At 36.2% G+C, this 25,114-nt stretch overlaps 1 protein-coding gene and 1 long non-coding RNA gene across 4 annotated transcripts; one reads left to right on the top strand and one right to left on the bottom strand.

The window, feature by feature from the left end:
* Nucleotides 1-12,718: 12,718 nt before the first annotated feature.
* On the bottom strand, nucleotides 12,719-21,965 carry LOC100259966 (uncharacterized). 3 transcript variants are annotated; one of them, XM_010660796.3, is made up of 6 exons: nucleotides 21,778-21,892; nucleotides 21,034-21,520; nucleotides 14,657-14,763; nucleotides 14,403-14,520; nucleotides 14,167-14,319; nucleotides 12,719-13,200 (listed from the first exon to the last, which is right to left on the bottom strand). In XM_010660796.3, exons 3-6 carry the CDS (start codon nucleotides 14,662-14,664, stop codon nucleotides 13,009-13,011), a joined length of 471 nt encoding a protein of 156 aa, XP_010659098.1. In that variant the 5' UTR covers nucleotides 14,665-14,763; nucleotides 21,034-21,520; nucleotides 21,778-21,892; the 3' UTR covers nucleotides 12,719-13,008. The 3 variants fall into 3 exon arrangements, with proteins under 3 accessions (XP_010659098.1, XP_002263648.1, XP_059597796.1); XM_002263612.5 differs by having other exon boundaries at nucleotides 21,034-21,965; XM_059741813.1 differs by lacking the exon at nucleotides 21,034-21,520 and having other exon boundaries at nucleotides 21,778-21,888.
* On the top strand, nucleotides 18,405-18,905 carry LOC104881267 (uncharacterized). The gene is made up of 2 exons (XR_787293.3): nucleotides 18,405-18,629; nucleotides 18,728-18,905. It is a non-coding gene; the product is annotated as an uncharacterized LOC104881267 (long non-coding RNA).
* Nucleotides 21,966-25,114: the final 3,149 nt, after the last annotated feature.

Genomic DNA, 25,114 nt, shown 5'->3' on the forward strand with positions numbered 1-25,114 from the left:
TCTACCTACTTGTTCTTGACCAAAAAGCTCTCATTTCTTTCCTAGTGCATTAAATCATCACTTGCATATCCTTTATTTTCTCAATTGGTATCAGAGCTAGACCTCTTGTTTTAAAGACTTAATCATCTAAGAGGAAATGAATATTCCATCAAGCTCATCTCAAACTGAATTTTTTTTCAAAACATAGAGCTCCATTCTTTACGGAAACCGACTATCCCTATTGGAAAACCAGAATGACTTGGTACTTACAATCAACTGATTTAGATGTATGGGACGTCATTGAAGATGACCCAACTTTTCCCACTAAACTAGTTGATGGAGTTTTGGTTCCAAAACCCAAGTAAGAATGGAATAAACTTGATAGAAGAAACGTTCAATTAAATGCTAAAGTCATTTTTACTTTGCAATGTGTTATGGATAGAAATAAATATAATAGAATATGTCAATACAAATCGGCTAAAGAAATTTGAAGGTTGCTTGAAATAACTCATGAAGGAACAAATCAAGTGAAAGAGTCAAAAATTAATTTACTTGTTCATAACTATGAATTGTTTTCAATGAAAGAAAATGAGACTATTGTTGAGATGATTACTAGGTTCACCGACATTGTCAATGGTCTTGAAGGTTTGGGAAAAACCTACAAGGAATCCAAGAAGGTGATGAAGATATTGAGGTCTCTCCCATTAAAGTGGCATACCAAGGTCACCGTAATTCAAGAAGCAAAAGACTTGACTAAGCTACCTATGGAAGAGCTCATAGGGCATTGATGACATATGAGATTAACTTGGCAAAGAAGCTATAGGAGGGTGAAAACAAAAAGAAGAAGAACATAGCTCTCAAAGCTACAACCAAGGAAAAAGAAGATGTTGAAGAAGAAAAACCAAGTGAGGAAGATGATGATTTAACCCTCATCACAAGAAAGCTTAACAAATACATGAGGAGTGAAAGGTTTAGAGGAAGAAAATTCATCTTTAGAAGAGACCCTTCTAAAAAGGAATCCTCATCTCATGGTGACAAGGAGAAATGAGAAGAGAAAAGAGATTTGGTGTGTTTCAAATGCAAAAAATCGGGACACATCAAATATGATTGTCCTCTCTACAAAAGTGAAGCCAAGAGAAGACTGAAAAAGGCAATGATGACCACTTGAAGTGAAAGTGAAGAATCCTCCGAAGAAGAAAATGAGAAAGAAGTGGCAAACATGTGCTTCATGGCAATATATGATCTTGGTGAGGTAAACTTTAACTTTAGTGATGAAGATATCCATGATGTTTTTGAAGAATTATATGAGGATTTTGAAAAACTTAGTTTGAAAAATAATTCTCTTAAAAAGAAAATTCAAGAACTTGAAGAAGTGAAAGAAAAATTTTCAATTGTTGAAATATCTAAAACTCATCTTGAAAAAGAGAATGAGATTTTGAGAAGTGAAAATGAGATTTTGAAAAAGAAAAATGAATGGTTGACTTCCTCTCTTTCAATTTTCTCTTGTGGATAAAAATCTTTTAAAATGATCTTAGCTAGTTAAAAATGTGTTTTTGACAAACAAGGACTAGGATTCAAATCTTCAAAAAAATCAAAAGTATTTTAAAAACTACTTTGTAAGAGAATCCGCAAGTGCAAGTCCTTCTACCACTTACAATTTTTGTGGAAGATGAGGGCACATTAGTAGTACATGTCCCTTAAGAAATGGTTCTCAAAAGAATTCAAATGCTAAAGCTAAAAAGGTTTGGGTTGAAAAATCCAAGGTCACTAACCCTCAAGGACCCAAAAAGATATGAGTACCTAAATCAACTTAAATTTTATTTTGTAGGGTTCAAAGAAGGATAAGTAGTTCTTGGATGGTGGATGCTCAAGACACATGAACGGGGATGAATCCAAGTTTGCTTTCCTTACAAAGAGAAAGGGAGGATACGTTACCTTTGCAAACAATGCAAAAGGAAGGATCATTGGTCAAGGCAACATTGGTAATGACACGTCCTCTCTTATTGAAAGTGTTTTATTAGTGGATGGTTTACAACATAATCTTTTGAACATAAGTCAACTTTGTGACAAAGGTTTTAAAGTATTTTTGAAGCATCTCATTGCATCACCAAAGATATTCAAAATGATAAAACCATCTTCATGGGTCATAGATGTGATAATGTTTATGCTACAAATATTTCAAAATATGATGATCATAATAGATGTTTTTCAAGCATGCATGATCAAAGTTGGTTGTGGCATAGGAGGTTGGGACATGCTAACATGGACCTCATTTCCCAACTCAACAAAGATGAACTTGTTAGAAGCCTTCCTAAAATAAATTTTCAAAAATACAAAGTTTGTGAAACTTGTCAAATGGGAAAACAAATCAAAAACTCTTTTAAAAACAAAAATTTCATTTCAACAACTAGGCCTCTTGAATTGTTGCATATGGATTTATTTGGTTTCTTTAGGACACCAAGCCTTGGAGGAAAATCTTATGCATTTGTTATTGTGGATGACTTCTCTAGATACACTTGAGTCTTATTTTTAAGTCAAAAGAATGAAGTCTTTTATGAGTTTTCAAAGTTTTGCAACAAGGTTCAAAATGAAAAAGATTTTACAATTACTTATATAAGAAGTGATCATGGGAGAGAGTTTGAAAATATTGATTTTGAAGACTATTGCAATGAGTATGGTATTAACCACAATTTTTTGGCTCGTAGAATTCCTCAACAAAATGGGGTAGTTGAAAGGAAAAATAGAACTCTTCAAGAAATGGCTAGAATCATGCTAGATGAAAACAATTTACCAAAATATTTTTGGGCCGAAGCGGTTAACACTTCTTGTTATGTTTTAAATAGAATTTTATTAAGGCCTATTCTTAAGAAAACTTCCTATGAGCTTTGGAAAAACAAGAAACCCAATATTAGTTATTTCAAAGTCTTTGAGTGCAAATGCTTTATATTAAACACCAAAGATAATCTTGGAAAATTTGATGCGAAATCGGATGTTGGGATTTTTCTTGGTTACTCAATGTCAAGTAAAGCCTTTAGAGTTTTTAATAAAAGAACCATGGTTGTAGAGAAGTTCATCCATGTTATTTTTTATGAATCTAACAATTCTCTCCAAGAAAGAGAGAGTTTGGATGATGATTTAGGCTTGGAGACCTCCATGGGAAAATTACAAATTGAAGATAGAAGGCAACAAGAAGAAATTGTAGAGGATCCCAAGAAAGAAGAATCACCTTTGGCATTACCACCTCCTCAACAAGTGCAAGGTGAATCAAGACAAGACCTTCCTAAAGATTGAAAGTTTGTCATCAACCACCCACAAGATCAAATTATAGATAATCCGTCTAGTGGGGTAAGAACTAGATCATCTCTTAGAAATATTTGCAATAATGTTGCTTTTATCTCTCAAATTGAACCTAAAAATATAAATTATGTTCTAGTTGATCAAAATTGGATGATTGCTATGCAAGAAGAGTTAAACCAATTTGAAAGAAGTGAAGTATGAGAATTAGTGCCAAGACCTCAAAATCAAAGTGTTATTGGAACTAGATGGGTCTTTAGAAATAAAATGGATGAAAATGACATAATTGTAAGGAATAAAGCAAGATTGGTAGCCCAAGGTTTTAATCAAGAAGAAGGGATATATTATAAAAAAACCTTTGCTCTTATAGCTAGATTAGAAGTCATTAGGATGCTACTTGCCTTTGCATGTTTTAAAGACTTTGTTTTATATCAAATAGATGTGAAAAGTGTTTTCTTAAATGACTTTATAAATGAAGAAGTATATGTTGAACAACCACCCGGTTTTCAAAGTTTTGACTATCCTAATCATGTTTTTAAACTTAAAAAGGCACTTTATGGTTTGAAACAAGCACCTAGAGCATGGTATGAAAGATTAAGTAAATTTCTTTTGAAAAAGGGTTTAGAATGGGAAAAATTGACACAACTCTTTTCATAAAAACAAAAAAAAATGACATGCTCTTAGTGCAAATATATGTTGATGATATCATTTTTAGAGCTACTAATGTCTCTCTTTGTGAAGAATTTTCTAAATGCATGCATAGTGAGTTCGAAATGAGCATGATGGGAGAACTTAACTTCTTCCTTGGACTTCAAATGAAGCAACTAAAGGAAGGAACCTTCATCAATCAAGCAAAGTATATAAGAGATCTTCTCAAAAGGTTCAACATGGAAGAAGCTAAAACAATGAAGACTCCAATGAGCTCATCCATCAAGCTTGACAATGATGAGAAAGCTGAGTCCATCAACTCAACTATGTATAGAAGCATGATAGGTTCTTTGCTATATTTGATCGCTAGTAGACCCGACATCATGTATAGTGTATGCTTGTGTGCTAGATTTCAATCTTGTCCTAAAGAATCTCACTTAAGTGTCATAAAACAAATTCTTAGATATTTAAAAGGGACAATGGACATAGGCCTATGGTATCCTAAGGGTGATAACTTTGAATTAATTAGATTCTCAGATGCCGACTTTGCTGGTTGTAAAGTTGAAAGGAAAAGCACTAGTGACACTTGTCATTTCCTAGGACATTCACTTGTTTCATGGCATAAGTAAGAAGCAAAATTTGGTAGCCTTGTCAACGGTGGAAGTCGAATACATAACAGCCGGTTTGTGTTGTGCACAAATCCTTTGGATGAAACAAACACTTAGTGATTTCAATTTGTTTTTTGAGCATGTTCCTATTAAATGTGATAACACTAGTGCCATAAACATTTCAAAAAATCTCGTGCAACACTCTAGGACTAAGCATCTAGAGATTAGACACCATTTTCTTAGAGACCATGCACAAAAAGGTGACATTACACTTGAATTTGTAAGCACAAAAGATCAATTTGCCGATATTTTTACAAAACCTCTAAGTGAAGAGCAATTTGTTGATATTAGAAGACAACTAGGGGTGATTTCTTTATGATTAAATGATTGCCTGATGAACTCTTGTTGAATATACCCTATGATTGCATGAATTTCATATCATATGCATCATATAGAATTACTCTTAGGAAAAAGGTCAAATTTTGACCAAAAATCGAAATTCCCTTGGCATTGGACATAAAAAATTGGGGATTTCAACTAAAAAGGGTAGGGGGGATCACGAGACAAGAAAAAGCAAAAAATTGGAGCGTTGACCAAGCAGTTCATCGGGGTTGGGAATTTAAAGAGGCTCCTACGCTTCATTTTCTCCACTGTTCTCCTCCATTCCTTGAAGACTCTTCACATTCTTGCTTCTAAAGATTAGTTTGGGCAAGATCTTGGACTGTTTGTAGGCCTTGGAGTTGATTTTGGGACATTTTTTAGGCTAGGGTTTCCGTTTTGGGAGTGATTTCTCTCTGACCGCGCGCCTCAGCTAGGTTCAACTCCATTTCCGTGCGCCTAGAGCTTCTGGTTGGATTTCATTCTCTCTTGTTTGGGTTTGTTCTCTCTTCGGACTTCATTTCTTCATTTTCCGTTTTTCTAATGGAGCCTAGGAGAGAGAGCCTTTAGGGCTTAGGGCAAGCACCCTGCTGAGCCATCTCAGCTTGAGCAGACAGAAGCTCGCTGAAAGGCGAGGTACGACACGACCCTCTTCAATTCCGTCAAAGAATATTAGAGATACAAGTAAAAATTTGCCCAGAAGAAAGTCGTTCCAGGGATAAGTATAAATTTCTCTCAACTTCGGTACTTTAGGTTTGAAGGACTTTTCAGTAGGATGGGATGACTTCCAATTGTGACGATTTTCGAGCCGATCTTCCCGACTCTGGTGCGTGCATTTTATTCACGGGTGACCTATGGACTTAGAGGACCGGTCATGTCCACTGTTAGAGGTGTTGAGATCAGACTGAGCCTAGAGAGCATTTGCCGCATTTTCGACATCCCTTCAATTGGACTCTGGGTGTATGAGTCCAAGGTTTGGCCCACTGTGCCGGGTTTTGAGCTTAGAGAGGCTATTCAGAGGTTGTGCGGACTTACAGACGCCTAGGGAATGGGCAAACCATCAGCACACATCCTGACCGTGACCAGCCGAGTCCTTCATCATATGATCTGCTCCATCTTATTGCCACGAGACGGACATCGAGACGAGGTCTCCTACCTTGAGGCATTCATTATGGACTCAATTCTGACAGGGAGACGGATTCACGTGAGGTATCTGATGATAATTGATATGATATCTTACTGTGAGAGCACGACTCGAGTACTCCCCTGTGACCGCTTCCTTACTCGAGTATTCAAGGATGTCGAGGTCGATTTGAGCAGAGAGACGGACTTCAAGACTCTTACTAGTTATGACACTTACGATGAGCAATCTTTGGGGCGGATGAAGTTCAAGAAAGCCCTCGATGGCTCTTGGATTAGGAGAGTTGAGCGACCTCCAGCATAGGCCCGGGGACAAGGACAGATGCATCCCAAAGTAGAGGAGGAGGCCGAGATCAGAGAGATGGAGGGTGGGTTAGACCCTTAGAGGGATTTTGAGCACAGAGAGCTCGAGCTTGACATTCCTCTTCCACTTCAATCAGAGAGTATTCATTTTGAGGCCACTTTCTCATAGCCTATGATGACTGAGTTGTCTTACACTGCGGGGCCATCCTCTCAGCCATCATTCACCAAGCTTCCTCACACAGAGATACCATCTTAGGCACTTCACGCTCCTGATCATGCGCCTTAGATGGATGTATTAGCTCAGATCAACTCACTTGAGACTCGTAAAGAGGAGCTTGCTTTAGTCAATGATACTCGATTCTACTCTATGGAAGATCACATAGATCAGTATCAGACTGACTTCACTTCTTGTTTTGAGCACTTACAACAGAGATTTGAGTGTATGGATCAGTAGCAAGCTACATTCAAGCATCTCCAGTAGAGTATTCAGCACATTGAGAGTTGCCAGGAGAGTCAGCATGAGGAGATGATGGCTTACCTCCGCTCCATGTTTCCACCTCCACCTTCTCAGCCTTGAGTTTATCTAGAGTTCCCCCCCAGTCTCTTTTTTTATGTTGCCAAAGTGAGAGAAATATCTAGGATCTAGGAGACCCTCATGCATATCATTGTCATATCTATGTTGATTAGCATATATGTTATGTTTTCGTGTACATGTGAGGTTACCATATATATATGATATGCTATTTTCATGATCCATTGTTTCCTATTCAAATTTTCATGCTTTACATTGTTTCCTATTGAAAATTGATTGATTGATCCATGATTGGTTTGAGGGGGAGATTTTTTTTCTCTCCTAGATAACCAAGGTTTGTCATCATCAAAAAATGGGAAATCGTTAGCCCAAAGGTTCTCCTAATCGGGTTTTGATGATAACAAACCATGGTTAAGTGACTAATTGGTTTAATGGTTAAAAATCTCAGGCATAAACTCGAAAATTCATCAAATGACCAAATGGATACAAGATCGAGACTTTTGGAAGACTTGTGATCATAAGAAACGAATGTAAGATGAATGCACTTAGGACTTTCATACCATTTCATACAACTTAGAAAACTCGGTTTATCCTTTAAAACTTCGATTTCATTAAAACCCGAGTTTCAACAATGTACCTTAGGCAAAATGTTTTAAAATTAGCATAATAATTCACCTAAAGACCTTGCCCAAGTGTTAGAAAAGAAAGGAATTGAAAAAGATAGGTTTTCGGGGCCAAAAGGCTCAACCAGTTGAGGTTATGGCCAACCAGCTCAACCGATTGGGGAACCAGTCGATCAGTTGCCCTTGTCCGATCGAGGAATGCCCAAAATCTTCTCTCTCTCCTAGTAACCTTCTCTTCCCGGTCAAGGTTATTCTCTTCCCGATCAAGGTCAGATCGAGGACCTATCGAGGTCCAATCTAGGCAATGGTAACCTATCAAGCATTAAATGCTCTAATGGTTAGTGAACCGGTCAACCCTTAGCTCGACCGGTCGAGGTTACCTAATGCTGTTTTTGGCTCCCAAGCTTCGAAACCTATAAATTGAGAGCTCCACTTCATTTATTGATAAGAGAACACTTGCAATCAATTGTCTACCTACCTGTTCTTGACCAAAAAGCTCTCATTTCTTTCTTAGTGCATTAAATCATCACTTGCATATCCTTTAGTACACTTTTGTGTGTCATCCTAACTTTGTCTTGTATTTGAGCTATCCTTAATCTAGGTTGAGGGATTTATTCTTATAAAAACTGAGTGTTAAAGCCTTCAAGAGGTTTGAATCTTGAAAAGATTGTGTAAGAGCTCATTGGAGCCGAAATCTAAGTGTAAGAAGATTGGAAGCTTGGTTGAAGCTTCAACTTTCACTCGGTTAGGAGATTGAGGAGAGTGGACGTAGGCAAGGAAGTGTCGAACTACTATAAAACCCGAGTTTGAATTCTCTAACTCTATCTCTTTATTTTGTTCATATTGTGCTTGAACTTGTTGTGTTTGAAAAGATTTTAAAAAACCCAATTCACTCTCCCTTTTGGGTGTTTTTCTTAATTAAGCATAGCCTTTATTTTCTCAATTTGGATAGACGTTTACACTGCCTTTCCTTGAATCTGGCTCTCAGGTTCGCAACCATGTCCTCTTCTTCCTCCTTTTCACAAACTATACAAGGCACCACTGGCTCGACCTCTGCCTCCAGCTTGGTGCTGGCAGTTGACAGGTCAACCTCTATGCTCGGCTCAATGTTGGCGACAGAAGATGAAGATGTAAAAAAAGTTGAAGCAGAAAGAGAAGGGAATGCGCACGACGGATTTAGTAGCCTTTGAGCAAGCTAAATGAGATGACCCTTCTTCTTGGCAGGAAGACGGACGATAGAGCTGAAAGTCGGGCGGTTTATGGATGGAGTTTGCCTTAACGTCCTGTCCTGTCGTTTTTTCTCCCTTTGCTCTAAGCGGTCCTGGTGTGCTTTTGAGTCTGCCACGCGAGCAACCTCATAACAAGGGAGGTCTTCTACATGTGATGCTCGTCGAGCACCAATGACCGGAGAGCCAAACGGGGAAGTACTGGGGAGGATGAACAACTTGGGCTCCCTGACGATCGTCTGCAGGTTCTTATCCATCAAAAGAACCTGGTGGTTTGGCTTGGTTGCAAATATTTCAAAGAGCTTGTTGAACTAGTCAAAAGAGGCCTTTTCCACCCACTCCACAAGCTGACCCCTTCTGTCCTTGTCTGCACCACACAAACAAAAACATTAGTGTGAAACCAAGGTTTGGTTAATCTTGATTTTGATTATAACAAAACAACGTTTAGAACTAATAATTATATTTCAAATATGATTAGACAAGATGATTTCCAAAGTGGTAATCACAAAGACAAATCAAGCCAAGGAGAAATCATGAAGAAAAAGACCACCTCAAAGAGAAGTGTTTTTCAATACCCAAGTTTCATAAGATCTCTTTGTAAAATTGTTGGTACACTAGGATTTCCATGCATTACATTCTTTACTTATGCACTAAAATAATCAAAGAGTTATTTTGTTTTAAATATTTTAAAATTTGGATGATTTCATGTTTTCAACTAAAACCTTGTGTTAAATGTTTTTCAAACTCATTTTAAAATGTTTTAAGTTGAAAAAATTTGGTTGTTGAGCCAAAAATGGCTCAATCGGTTGAATCGGATAAGGAACCGATCGACCGCTAGCTCAACTGGTCTAGGTTTGGGTTGACCCCCAGCTCAACCGATCGAGGTCTGGGTCGACCCCTAACTCAACCGGTTGAGGTCCGGGTCGACCCCCAGCTCAACAAGTTGAGGGTGTAAAAAATTCTCTTTCTTCCAAAACGGTTGTTCAACAGATCAAGGTTGAACCTCAGCCGGTCAAGGTCCAACGGTCACTTGCCAAGCATTAAATGCTAACGGCTAGTCAACCGGTCGACCCCTAGCTTGACCGGTCGAACACCCAACGGCTAGTTTGGTTTTTTTCTTCTATAAAAAGGCTCCAATCTTTATTGTTTCATAAGCTTAACCTTCCCAAACCTTTCTTGAATATATTTGAGCCTTGGAAGAGTGTTTTTTAGTGCACCATCTTTCTAAAACTTGCATATCCTTAGTGCACCTTTCAATCTTAGTTTTATTGTATCATTTGAGCTTAAAGTTTTTGTACTAGGATTTTGTGAGATCATTTATTTGTAAATCTTTGAGAGGAAGTTTCTCAAGTGTGAGGTATCACTTGAAGGGTTGTTCAAGAGTGAGATATCTCTTGAGAAGTGTAAAGAGTGCTTGGAGCCAAAAGTCTAAGAGAGTGAATTGGAATCATAATCTAATTATAGGCTGGGTTGCGCCGAACTACTATAAAATCTTGTGTTTGCATTATCTCTTCCCTACTCTTTTAATTTATATGCAATTGTCTTTATATTGTTGATTATATATTTGCATATAATTGTCTCTTACATTCACATAGTTTACAGTTGAATTAGCCCATTTTTTCTAACAATCAGTAATAGGTTCACAACCAACAGCTACAAGGGATGGACAAAGGTTACAGGAACGTATCCTACTCGGGATCCCTAACAAGCGTCGATGATGAAATTCTCTGTCCGGACCCTCATATAGACCACCCCAGGGATCGGAAACAAGGATGTGCCCCTTCGTCCTGCCCTTATTCGAATTTGGAAGCCATGTCACTAGTTGGAGAGAGGGAATATGAGCGGACAAGTTGAACCTCTCTTTTCGGCTCATCTTGATCGTATAGACAAAAAAGACCTTCAACAAAGAGAGGTCCAGATGGTAGAATATATCTAGGACGCTGCACCCCATCAGCACCCGGACAATAGTTGGATGAAGAAAGGTCGGAGGGATCTTGGTGAAATAGAAGAACTATTTGAGAAGAGAAGGCAGAGGGAAGCGGAACCCTACATTGAACTGATCCTTGCTAAAATATGTAGCATTGTGAGATGGTTTCTCAATGGGTATAGGCTCGTCATCTACCAAGAGGATGGAGACGTCGTTCGGGATATGAAAACGGTCCCAAAACTCCTGTTCTGATAGAAGATCAATTGGGCATTCCGGACCAGGGCAACCAACTTTTGTACATTTCCGACCACCTTTCTAGCCCCTACCGTCTGTGCTGGTGTAAGCGATACCCCCTATCACTGACATACTGAGAAGCTCTGGGCTGCGTGGGAACTTGTGCGGCATAACGCATATTGTTAGAAAACAGTCACCTGGTCCATCCGCCGTTAGACAATGCCTCAACTATACAACAAGGAACTTAAGCGGAACTAAAACCCAATTTCAAGCAGGCTGCCTAAACCAAACTTGCAGAACAAGCCCTAGCCCTAAGAAAGGTCCTCCCCATCATGCCATCACAACAACTATAGGCCAAAATGCCTAAATGGACCACTTAGGGCACCAACAGGAAAAAAAAAAAAAAACAAAAAACAAAAAGGTAAGTATGAAAAGCCCTAAGTCTGATAAGACACTACCAAACACCCCCTTCAAAAAATAGTCACCTTCTCCCAAAATACAAAAGCCCTAGAGAACGGACTCCATGCTGCCCATTTCACACCCAAAACTCAACAAGCCCCATTACAATCCCAAAAGCAAACAACAGAGCAGAGAAGAATAAATGCGAGGGAAAGCAAGCTTACTAAAGTCAAGGAGAGATATCCATTAGCAAAAGAGAACCCGCTTGAAGCAAACCCAAGAATAACAGCAAAACGTCGGGGAATGAACGACGACCGACGTTACAACAGCAAGGATGCAGAGACTAGGAAAATAGTGCTCCAAAATAGGAATATTCAAAAAGTAACCTAAAAGGTGTGAGAGTCTCCTATTTATAGGAGACCAAAACCCTAGGGATCCCAAAAGATAGGCCACTTGGAAGCACATCCTGAAGCGACACGTCGCCTGACAAGTGACCTTGGTGAATGTGACCCGTCTTTAATTCCCCAAGTGACATCCCAAAAATGCCTAAGTGACTTGAAGAGACACATAACCCGTCCATCTCTACCTGAACATAGGTAAACGGATTAAAAGGGGCATTGTGGAGGGGTTCCCCTCCACGTGTCATTTCACATGTCACTTTCCAATCCCAACACCTTGGTCGGGTAGCATAGGCATGCAAACATCCGAATTATTCCATTCAGAACACGATCGATTCCATCTGGCAACAGACCTAAAGAGGCCCTTTCCCCATGGGGCCAGATGACAAGGGGAGATCGGACCCCCCAAACAGACGAAATCGTCCAATCAAGCCTTTAAGGCCTAATGACATATGTAATCATTCATGCCTGACATGAGAATGGCTTATGAGACCTCTTCTAACCCTCAAGTCCATGTCAATTAATTACCTGACACAACCCCAGGTCATCAATAGGTTGAGGGGATAGGCGATTGTACGGTCAAATATCATGGCACGTCAACTAATGGCACATGCTAATAGCCCAAAACGATGATGATCACCCCACTACCTACAAAACAATCATCATTACAAAGAAAGTCAAAATGTTTAGTTAACACTACAGTAACACTCTCTTCACTATAAAAACCCTTCAAAAACACAAATAAGGTACACAGAGATACGCCGACTCACTCTATCTCACTAAAGTCGCTTGAACTATCTTATACTTGACTTAAGCTTCGGAGGGACGTGCTTGAACCACCTATCCGAACATCCTTTGTGTAGGAATTGGGGTAGATACTCTGAGAGGCATGCAAAGGGAAGAAGACTGTCCAATCTCCATTGAGCAGGACGAATCCGACTCCAATTGGCTCCACATCAACACATAGAGCGGGCATGCTATGAGCTCCATATCAGTTGGGTAAGGAGATGCAATCATAGTATGGACTTGTTTATCCATTATTACCTATGAGGCAATAATAATCAATTTTAATTTAATTTAACAATAACAATTAATTATACATTGTACTGAATTAATTATACATTGTGCTCAACTTCACTTAGAGCTGAGCAAGTGATAAAATAGATAGCATATTGAAACCTAAAATGGTAGTACTGTTATGTATCATACTCTACTCCTCATAAGGCCCTCTTCACTACAGAAACTAAGCCAAAAACAAAAAAAAACAAAAAAGAACTATCACAAACATATGGATTTAGTCATCACCCTAATGCCCTCCCTTAGTTTTCCGTTGCCATTGTTGTTGTCGTTGTTTCCGTTGTCGTTTGCTCCCCATCGGCAATTTCTTCATCACCAGCAACAACCTCCTCTTCGGTGTTCATTTGGTTAGGGGGAGGTGGCAGCACTGTTATCACCATCTCTATCAGGTCTTCAATCCCTTCTCCCATCCGCTTCTCGCTTTCCTCTATAATCTATATACAACATAAAATATTAAACAATTTTGCAAATGAAAAGCAAGGATATTCTCTAGCTACAATGCAATCTTTGGTCTTATACGGAGTACCACGGTATGGTAATGAGACAAGAAAGTTATACATCGAGATGATTACAAGAATTTAATCTTAAAAATAATTATAAATTTGAATTTAAAACCCACAAGAATTTAATGGAGAACATACAATTTGAGAATTCCAAAAGGTAAAACTAGGGTGCAAGATGAACAAGGAGTATCAACAATTAGAAACTGAACCCGATATTTAAAATAAGAAGAAAAAAATAACATGTTTCAAGAGTTCTGGAGAGTTATTTGTCATGTTATATTGTAACTGTTCTTTTTATTATTATTATTAAAATGCCTGTTTTAGTCAACTCCCGCTTGAAATCTTGGGCCTAGTCAGCTGTCACAACCCACACTTATATCATTCAACTAGATAGTGAATTACAAATGCAAGCACATTTCCTTTTTATAACTTATAAAAGGTGATTAGATAGGTTCAAAGGCTAGGTACAAGAACAAGACAAAATTTACCAAAGCTTTCCTTATCATTTCCATTAAGGAACTTCTTTAGTAGGAACTGGCTGTGAAAGCTTAGTGTAGTGTGCAATATCCTCTACATTTTCTTGAAAGCTTTTAACATACTGTTCTGATTTCATAGCTTGATACATTGCCTTTAGAAAACAGAAATTTTCAGATCATGAACACCTTTGGTAGAGAGAAATGAATTTTTAAAACATCCCACCACTTCCTTCCATTGATTCGTTTAATGATGGAAAACAAAAGGAGAGGGTAGGTTTCTTTCTTGGTTCAATAAACTTTTACCTCACAGGTGAAGACATTTGGAGAGAGAACTAATAATTTAAGTTCAAAAATAAATAAGTCAATAAATAAAACAAGAACGACAACAACACACAACAAGCAACAATCCAAGAAAAATTACCGGGTCAATTTCAACTGGTGAAGCTGGCCTGATATTGATTATATTGAGGATCTCAGCCTTTGCAAGGTCATACTTTTTACATTTTTCCAACAACTCATTAATGCTCTCTCTTGTTTGATTGCAAGCAGCACTCTCAACCAGATAGTCATAGACCTATAATATAATCTGGACTATCAGAAACATGAAGATTCACATCATTTAATCCAATAAAAACAAAATCAGGAACCATTTCTAACCTTAAACTCAGATGCTGCTATGGGGGCAATCACCCGAGTGGGATCCTTTGCAGCACCTCTAGACCGTAAAAAGTCAAGTACTTCAAAATTGGTAAGTGCACCAGCATTGGCTTTTTTTCTGCAGGACATTTAAACTTTGTAAGATAACCATGCCATCAAATAAATGAACCTGAAAGATCGCTGGAGGCTGAAATCACTATTATAAAATAACCAACTAGCAAAACCAGAAAATATAGAACCTAAAGAATACTGACATCTTCATCACTGGGTAAGACTAAGGGTGAAACCAATGAGCTTTGAATATTATTGCTCCTCAAGCATCGACAAGCATGTGGGAACCAGCTTCTGTATTGATCAACTCCTTCATTTCAACAAAAACTTAAACATGTGAAGTTCTAAACAAAGCAACAAGAAGTCACACTCCACAGAAGAGACAAAATGCTAACTCATGTTATATTCCTATATTATTTCATAAAAGCAACTAAAAGTTTCAAGATCAAATGACAGATTTTTTAGCTGTCCCAAAATTTCCAAAATATAGCCAAAAAAACAAAAAGAAAGAGAGAGATAGAGAGAGAGAGAACAAAAATCGAACATTTCATAGATCAACAACATATCAACAAAAATGTCACAGGATTAATTTAATTGAATAACAAATCAACCACTAGAAATAGTTATAAGTTCATCTAATTTTCATAAAGTTCCAATAGAATCAGTGTGAGAATGAAAATTGCCTAGAGCTCTTCTTCAGTTGGGAATAGAATAAAATTAGGGTTAGCCAGTTTGAATAAAAAAATTAGATTTTACAAATGCAGTTGTGGATTTTAAACCAAGTCAAACTACTGTTTAACTTGGTCTACTTACATGTCAACCAAACTAAATATATTACATTGATTCCCAAAATTTGAACCTAGTACTAAAAGTTCCCAATGTTAGATTAAAGAAAATGATGAGGGGCTACATCCAAAAATAAACCTCACCCAAAATTAAAATAAAATAAGAAATGATTTTCACTAATAGTGATGAATTAACATGACAGTGAAAATCATTAATTAGTGAAAATTTTGGGCTTATTTTAATTTTGGGTGAGGTTTATTTTTTGAAAATCTCTAATTTAGTTAGGGCCTTTTTCGGCCACCCAAACCCACCCAAGGACGAAGATATGAGAGAGAAGTCGGGTTGGGAAGGGTGGAGAGAGGGAGAACAGAGCAGCAAAGAAAACCCCCTTCTTGTTTGGTTGCCGAGAAATTCTAACTTTTTTCTGCAAGAGCTCCAGGTATTTCCATTCTTACTGCTTTGGTACATTCGCTATTCGATTGAGTTTATCTCCTGATTTTTCGGTCGCGATGTTGTGGAAGTTCATAAATATTCAATCCAATTTTTATTTATTTTTCTTTTTCTTTTTAATTTAGAATGTGCTAACAAAAATTTGGAATTTCAACCATCTAAAAATGAAAAAAAATTATGCAAATTAAGTGAAGATAAGAGAAAGGTTTAGTTAGAGGAGGTTAATATCTTGAGAAATTTAAGCAATGAGTAGAGGCAAATAGGATTGACTACAAAACTTGAGAATAAGATATCAGAGACGTGGTGGAGATAGAAGTTTGAGCTAAACTTAATCTCTCTTCTACTTTTCTACCTTCCAATTCTTGTAAAGAGTGAATTTGAACATCTAGTGTTTGTCTTATGCTAGATTGTTTGCTTAGAAGAAAACAATGTTTGTTCATGTGTAGTGCTTTAAGATTTCTTCAAATTTTTAGGGTAAAAAATTCAAATCAGTCAAAAGATAATATGAAAATTATGGGCAACTTTGAGAAAGCATGAATTTCGAGTTGCATGTATTTTAATGTTATTTAAAATCAATGGGTTAGGTTTATTAACTTCTAGAACAGATTTATCGAAAATGTGTACGCATTTTTATATTTGATTCCAACAAAGGATTTGAATTCGACCCCTTAAATCTGAAGCTTCTCAGTCCAAATCCAAGTTTCCAAGCCCAACCTTAATGTCTTGTGCTAAATAAAAACCAGATATGTGTCTAACAGGTAGAAGGACCATATCACTTATAGCCATTATCATTCAATCAGTCTGTAGATTGGATTTCCTGAATTGCAAGACATCAAAAGAAATCACTTGAGCCAATTTTTCACAAGCTTAATGATTAAAATTGTTGTATATAAGTCTACCAATTATCTTCTTGTGATACACACATAGGTTAGACATTTTAATACACCAAAAAATATACTCTTCTGAGCTTAATGTTGGAAGGTTTTTAAGAGAGTTTTCTTTTTTCCTTTGATAAGTAAAGATGTAAGATTATAGACATGGGCCAAAGAAATAGTGCATCAAGGTATGCAGGTCTTTACGAGGGTCAGTTTTGACAAGAGTTAGAAGTCTTTTACTGCATTTGAACTGCGTAGAGGTAATCACTATGATCCTGTTTCAGCTATAAAGAAAACTTAATTTATAATAAGCTTATGCAAGGACATGAAGGTACACAAACTATTTTCCTTTTATTTTTTAATGAACAATTAAGTGAACCAAAGAAAGGAGTTGATTAAAAATATAAAATTTTTGTTATACAAATTCTGTTTTATGTATTCCTATGCTAAGTTAAATATCTCCCAATTTTTTTATGTGATGTTTAATGTAATAAGAAGCTGAAAATATAAGCAATGTGCCTGGAAGTGAAGTGTGTAGATCAGTAGATTGAATGAAAATGACAAGGGGAAACTTTGGTGGCCAAGAAATTAGTGGTTTGAAGAAATATTTTGGTTGGGTAATGCTACAAAAATATGCTTCTAGGAATATCTTTGGTTGAGAAACTCTTATTATTTTCTTAGTGCTAGTTTCTTCCTCCCCATCTATATCTTATAACTTCAATTTTTGCTGCAGCTTCTTAAAGCAAGGTATTGAGGAACCTCTAATATTTGCTTTAGCCCATGTCTATTTGTCACTCGCATTTTCTAACATGAGAGTTTGGTCCTCATCACCGTTAGGATTGTTCTTAGGATTGAGGAACTAGCTCCTTCTTTAATGCTATCTTTGCTTCTATCAATTCAGTTCCTTTTATTCCTGTAAGTTTTATTTGGAAATCCAAAGCCTGACCAAAAGTGAAGGCCTTTGCATGAGTTGTGGAAAATAAGAACATCAATACAAATGACTTGCTCCAACAATGAAGACCATACAAAGCACTTAACTCGGAATGATGTATCATGTGCAGGGGGAGTGGGGGAATCTATACATCATGTTGTTTTTTATTTTTATTTTATAAGTAAACAAGATATGCAATAGAAAACATCATGTTGTTTTTTATATTGCCCTGTAGCATCAATATTATGGTGTAGATTATTTCCATTTGTAAGGATTGATTGTGTTCAACCTAGAAGGATGGAGGAGATATTGATTATGTCCTTTAGAGGTTTTGGGGGATTGCCTACAGTCCTCTACCCTATAACAAGGATGACCATTGATTTATTGCTTTGTGACAATTTGGAATAGGATCTTGATTCGCGGTGTGAGGAACTAATCAAAGAAGAGTTTGGGGAGGACTGTAATTTTGATGTGGATGATGCTGTTCAAAAGTTAGAGAAGTTAGGCATTCTGGACCTATCATTTCTGTAAGTTGATGCGAAAGGGCTATCATACCAAATCTTATTCAAAGAAAATGAAACCATCATATACAAAGTAATTCAATTATATGACTGATTGCATTAGTTGTTTTACTGGGACCTTGATAAGGGACTTCAATATTGCTACATACATGATTTGTCTGTTCCTCAATGGAATTATTTTAAGAAATTGCATGGAGTATGCTTATGGAAAGTCTACGCATTTCTACAGGCACTTATCATCACACATATACATACTAAAGAAAATAATTTATATATATTTAGGGAAACATAAATTATTAGGATAAATTTAGTTCTCAGTAATCAGATTGAGGGCTTTCTTAGAAAAAATCTCATTGATGTTCTTGACCCCTGTTGATATATTTCTCTGTTTCACATCTTGCCTACATCTCTCCCTTTGTAGATATATGAGAGAGGGATAGGGTTGGTTTCTGTCTAATCTGACTATATGTTGATTTCAGGACACAATTGGAAGGTATTACTGTGTTGGATTGAAGCATGCTAATGATATCATCGGAACAACCACAGAGGAGCTTGTCCTCAAGGCAAAACAGGGTTCCTTGATTTCCTGATGCTGTGTGGCTAAGGACCTAAGGTAAGCTTGCTCTCTCTCATATGCATATCAAGAATAATTCAAACTTGTGTTTTTTGTAATTACTCTTGAAAATTTAACACCCTAAGAGACATCTGCAGGTGTTAATTCTGCTATCAAGCACCTAAGAGCAGACAATTCAGCTTAGAGGTTTTCCAGTTCTTTTTTTTCTTGTTTTTTTCTATTTTTTTTTTTATTTAATGGGTTCTTTCTAAAGGCACTTGTCTATTAATGTATGTAATTTGATTTGACAAGTTTATTCCCATTCTTTCTTTTCTCTATCTCTCTCAAAGGAAAAAAAACAACAAAAAAAACTGTGTGCATGTAATTTGGCAAGATTTCCAGATTGTGAATCTGTCCAGGATGCAAAAGCCTACTGTTATGCTAAGAACATTCATGTTGTGTTGGATGGAATTTTGGGAATGGTTTCTTTGTGGAATCCTTTGTAAGATGACCGTCAGCAGCGAAATGAAGAGCCACTTTTTTGCTTCTTTGTGGTTGTTGCCTTGTTGGGAATATAGGACATGAAAGCTTGGGTTTTGGCAATGCCATTCCGGATGAGATCTCCTCATCCGGATTCCACCTCCTTCCCAAAATGCATTCCATTGAATTGCCTTGACTGACACCGGATACTAGACACTAGTCACACTATGTAGCAGGACAAATCTGTAAAGAACTACTATCTCTGCTCAACTCCAAATTGGAGATTCTAACTCTAGAAGGTTGTACAATGCATGGTACTTCAAAGATTGGTGCAGCAGTATTATAATTACTAAAACTAACTTGTTTTTTATTTTTTATTTTTTCCCTTGAATCTTGCAGGATGTGTAAACCTGGAGCTTCTTCCAAGAGGCATTTACAAGTGGAAACACCTTCAAACTTTGTCTTGCAATGGCTGTTCAAAGCTAGAGAGATTTCCAGAAATCAAAGGCAATATGAGAGAGCTAAGGGTGCTTGATTTGTGTGGAACAGCTATAATAGACTTACCATCATCAATTACAAATCTAAATGGTCTTCAAACTCTCCTACTTCAAGAGTGTTTAAAGCTCCACCAAATCCCTAATCATATTTGCCACTTATCATCATTGAAAGTATTGGAGTTGCCACTTATCGGTATTTTGTGGAGAGGTAGTAGGTGTCATTCTTGAATTCACTGTTTTTATCAGCTCCAGGATGCTATTGGAGGCTCTTGAAAGCAATCGGAGGTACTTGGGTTGTTGAGGCCTTAGCCGGTCAGCAAAGGCCAGACACCAGTAGAGGTGTTCACATTTTCTACTTTCAGCAACAAGAATGTTACATTATGTTTACCTCTGAATCACCTTATGATTTTTATATTCAATATTCTTGTTCTCTCTTCTTCTGAAATGGGCTGATAGCAGATTACTTAACCTGAAGCAGGAACTTATGAAGAATCTGGTTGGATTGGGCACACAGGAAATAGAGGGAGTGATGGTACTTGCAGTCACAAACAGGCCTTTTGATCTTGATGAGGCCATTATTGAAAAAGGTCGAAGCTTAGAGAATCTTGAATTTAAAACCTCAAAATTCATCCTGATCTATGAGAAAGCAATCTCCTAGAAGGATCCACTAATTGTGTGGCATATTAACTGCCAAGCAGCCTTGGTTTTTCTCTCTATGTACACATCTACACTTAGATGATGACTACAAAAGCAACAAAACAAATCCAACAACAGTGCATCACTGTGAACTTTACAAAGATAGAATAGAAACCACACTCATAAACAGGGCAGCTTATAACCCTGTTCGTTAAACCCATCTAACAGAATCCAAGAAACATTCCATAGATTATATATGAAAATATAGGCACATGCTATAAGAGTCTACAGTCTCACTGCAGCAAGATCATCAGAGAGTTTAAAAGGATGGATATTCATGGATCAAAGCCAAAAATTCAAAAGTCGATCATAAGGACAGGATGCATAAACAGAACCCAAGTAAAATTCAGCAAACAAAGCATCCACATACCAATCAGAGAAATGGTGTAAGAGAGTCTGAACAACTAATTCAAAAGGGTTGCAAAGATAGAAATTAAACTCCCAACCACCCATTGAATACTCCTAATTTGGTCTTGTTGAGACAAAAAAAAAACCCAAATACCCGATACCCACATTCTTTGTAATCTCAAACAAAATCAATAGCCTATAAATCTTTTCTTAAAAATGAACTCAAACAAAAGAAACACCCACTCAGCTCCTCTAACAGAGCCTAGAAATCCTAAAATTATCTTAGGACCTGCAACACGTGAACTCAAAAACCCTAAACAGAGCACTTACATATGTGAACCAGAATAGAGAATGAGAGTTTTAGAGAGAGAAGTACTGGGAAATGAGACTCGACTGCTCTATTAAAATCCGAAAATCCAAAATAAATTTGGGTTGAGGGTTACCTTCAATCAGATCAACAATGTCGAATGAAAGTGAAGCGTCTTTCCAACTGTGTAGTCTCGGATGGAGAGCGATTGAGGAGGAGAATGAAGAAATTACCGCTTTGGGGATGAGGTGAGGGTTGAGGATGCCAGTTGCAGAAAGCTTTGAGGGGATGGGTGGGCTAAGGTCGGGCGTCGGGCGTCGGGCTTTGAGGGGAGGTTTCAAACAAGGATGAAAATTTCTGTTCTTTTGGCCGAAATTTCGGCGAAATTTCGTGTTTCCGAGGTCGGCGAAACGAAAGAGGGGGGCGAAATGTCGACGGAAGAAATATCCGTAAATTTCGCCAAAAATCGCCTCCGGTTGAAAATTTTCGGAGAAAAATCGTTTTGTTTCGGTTTATTTCGGCGATTTTTCGGCAAAAAAAACAGAAATTTTCCTACCAGTCCAGCCCGCGCACAGGATACAAAATCTGATCATGATTCGCAGGCAAAGCTTGTGTTTTTCAGCCTGGCTCAAAAAACGTGGATTTAGGGTTCGTGAAATTTAAATCCAATGGCACAACAGCAAAGAGACCCCTAAAACAGATCCAGAAAACACAGGGAGCAAAAGAAAAGCAATTTTTTTGGTTTTCTTTGGGGGTTTTGCATGGATTTTCTCGGAAATCAAACGAGGATGAATTTTCCCGGAAATCGAATGGGGGATGGATTTTCTATGGAATCAAACGTGGGTTGCAAAAAAAAAAAAAAAAATGTTTAGATTAGTACCTGCGAGGATTGAGAGTGGCAGAGGAAAATAGGGCCTTTTTAGGGATTCTGTCGGAGGGCATCTTCAGAAAAGGGCATGCCCGGGTGAGAGAAGTGGTGTGGCCCTTTTGATTTTCAGATTTAGTAGAGATAAAAAAAAAAAAATGGAAACAAATTGTGGCCCTGTGCATTGATGGTCCAAATTGAAGCTTAATGTAATCAAATGATCATAATTGAACCTCATACACACTATTGATATTTACTAGAATAAGTTTTTCATAAAATTTTATAATAAGTGTATAAGTACAACTGACAATATAATTATATCTAATATCGTGATTCACAAATCATATATATAATATATATATATATATATATATATATATATATATATATATATATCAAATTTTTCAATAAAATAATTTTAAATTGTCTATTATACTTCTAATTATATTATTACAAGGTTTTTTACATTTTCATGAATTTTGATCAATTTTTTGCTTATCAAAAATTTTTTCCAAAATATCCGTTGATATTTCGTCGATATAGCCATAAAATCAAATTACCGATATATCCGTAATTACCAATATTTTTATCATTGGTTTCAAAAACTGGCTTTTTTATTTTAAAAAAAAAAGCCAAATATTTTGGCTTTTTCCATTTAGCCAAAAAATTTTAAAATTTAGTAATAAGTCATTAAAAATTTTAAAAAACAAACAACTTAAATTCTAAAAGCAAATTGCTTTCAGTAAAAAACCAAAAAAATAAACACCACCTTACTCTAGTATATATTGATTCTTTGAATGTCTTAGTAAAAAATTGATATTTTAACAAATGATAAAAATATTCTTATTGATTGAGGATGTATTCTATGATTATATTTATTATTTTTATTTACCATATATTTTTCTCAAATATTATTCATATATGAAATTGCATACGTTATCTCAAGATGAACAAAAAAAAAAGTTCATTTTGAAAATTGTGCAACCACTCAAAGAATTCTTTGAGATAAAAGACACATTTTTCAAATAAACATTAACAAATGCTAAATTTAACACCATATCAAAAGTTATATGCTAATTGAAGGCTATAAAAAACAAATATTATGCTATCAAATGAAGGTAGATTTTATCTAAATGATGCTTTATATATTCTAACAAATCTAGAAGAAAAAATTATTCAGCGTTAAAGATATTCATAGAAATAGGTATTTTATTGAAACTATGAATGAAGGTAAGTAGAATATCTTTATATTGTCTCTATTACTTCTAATTAAAAGCACATAGTAGAAAAGTTATTGACTTTCTCCTTTAGACAAATATGAGGCTGATTGATCATATGTTGTTATATATTTTATTGCAAATACTCCAATGTGAATTGATGTCCTTGCATGACAACTAATAAATGAATCTAGCAAAGTCCCGAAGTGTGTTAGACTTACTGACTTAAAGGATATAATTCTCTGAAGAAGGAGAATACAAGGAAAAATTAACACTCTTGAAGAATTAAAAAAAAAAATGGTTGATCAATGACGAACAATAGCCCTCAAAGAGGCACAAATAAAACAAATAACTCCTAAAGAGACATATTTAATAAGTAGCCCACTAAAGAAGTATAAATTGAATGAGTAGCCCTTGAAGAGGCATATGCATCTTACAATAATGAGATCTTAATAAGTTATTAACAACTCTTTCGCTTTTCAAGTGGCTTTTGAGCTCATAAAAAATGATTAAGATCCCGAACCTCAAAATATGAAGAATCCTGACATAAAAATGATTGATTAAAATGGAAAGAAGTTGAAAGTAGTAAAGGAAAAAAAATCTTCTCTTCTTATTCATTATGAGTTTATACAGAGTATTTAAAATACAAAAGAATTGAGAAAAAGGAATTAATATTCCTAACCTAATTAGAGATTTGATAGCCTAATTCTAAACCTAATTTTTATCAATTAAAGAATTATCTAATGAATATATATCTAACAGCTATATAGATAGTTGTAACATATACAACTATACTAGTCAACTATATGAGAGTAATTATAGAAAAAATTGAGTGTAATTAGGTTCATATTCAAACTTAAATCTTCCAACACTTCTCCTCAAGTGGGTGCAAAGATATTTTGCATTCTAAGCTTGTCTAAGATATGATGAAATGCCAATCAATTTCCACATTTTTTGTACAATCATAATATATCGGGTTATGAGCTATATTAATAGCTATCTTATTGTCATAATACAATATCATAGGATCTTTTATCTTGATCTTAAGGCCAATGAGCATAATTATTAGCCACAATGGCTTGCAAATGCCTTGAGTCATAACTCTAAACTCAACTTTTAGACTTGATAAAGTAACAATGGGTTATTTCTTACTTCTCCAAGTGATGAGATTACATCCTACAAACATATAATATCCATTTGTTAACTTTCTATCTACTACAGATCATGCATAATCTACATCAGTGTAGGCTTCCAATCTTAAATCATCATTTCTTTGAAATATTACTCCTTTACCCAAGGTAGCCTTTAGATATCTAATAATTTTGAATATAACTTCTAAGTGGGATTTTAGTAGAACATGTATAAATTGACTGACTATACTTATAGCATAAGCGATATTTGCCCATACATGTGATATATAAATCAATTTTCCCATCATTCATTGATAGGTGCTTCGATTTGTTGAACCTTCTTCGATTTTCTCCCCTAGCATTTGGTTTGCCTCAACAAGAGTCTTAATTGGTTTACATCCTAGCACACATGTTTCTTGTATATATATTTGTTGCAAGATAAAATCTCTTATTCAGATCAAGCAACTTCTATACATAGAAAATATTGTAGACTTTCCAAATCTTTAATTTCAATTTCATTTAATTTGCTAAGTATGTTTTTAGTTTTATAATCTTCTATTAATCATCTCTAGTGACTATAATATCATTAACATGGACAAAAAATATTAGTTATCTTCTCTTGGGGAGAAGGCTTTATGAACAATGTGTGTTCACCTTGAATTTGACAATTCCTTCTTTTTACCATGGATTTTGCAAACCCCTCAGACCATGCATATAAGGACTATTTGAGTCCATAGGGAGACCTTCTAAGTCTACACACTTTGCTCATCAATGCTTTGTGAACATATAAAAGTGGGACGCCCATGTACACTTTTTTTTCTAGATTGCCATGAAGGAAGACATTTTTTATGTCAAGTTGTCGTAATAACCAATCTAGAATAGCTACTAAAGACAATAGAATCCTAATGGTGTTCATCTTGGCTGCTGATGCAAATGTATCTTAGTAGTCTACTTCAAATGTTTGATTGTACCCTTTAGCGACTAACCTTGCCTTATACCATTTAA

This window comes from Vitis vinifera, chromosome 13, assembly GCF_030704535.1.
Source record: "Vitis vinifera cultivar Pinot Noir 40024 chromosome 13, ASM3070453v1".
NCBI classification, from domain to species: domain Eukaryota; kingdom Viridiplantae; phylum Streptophyta; class Magnoliopsida; order Vitales; family Vitaceae; genus Vitis; species Vitis vinifera.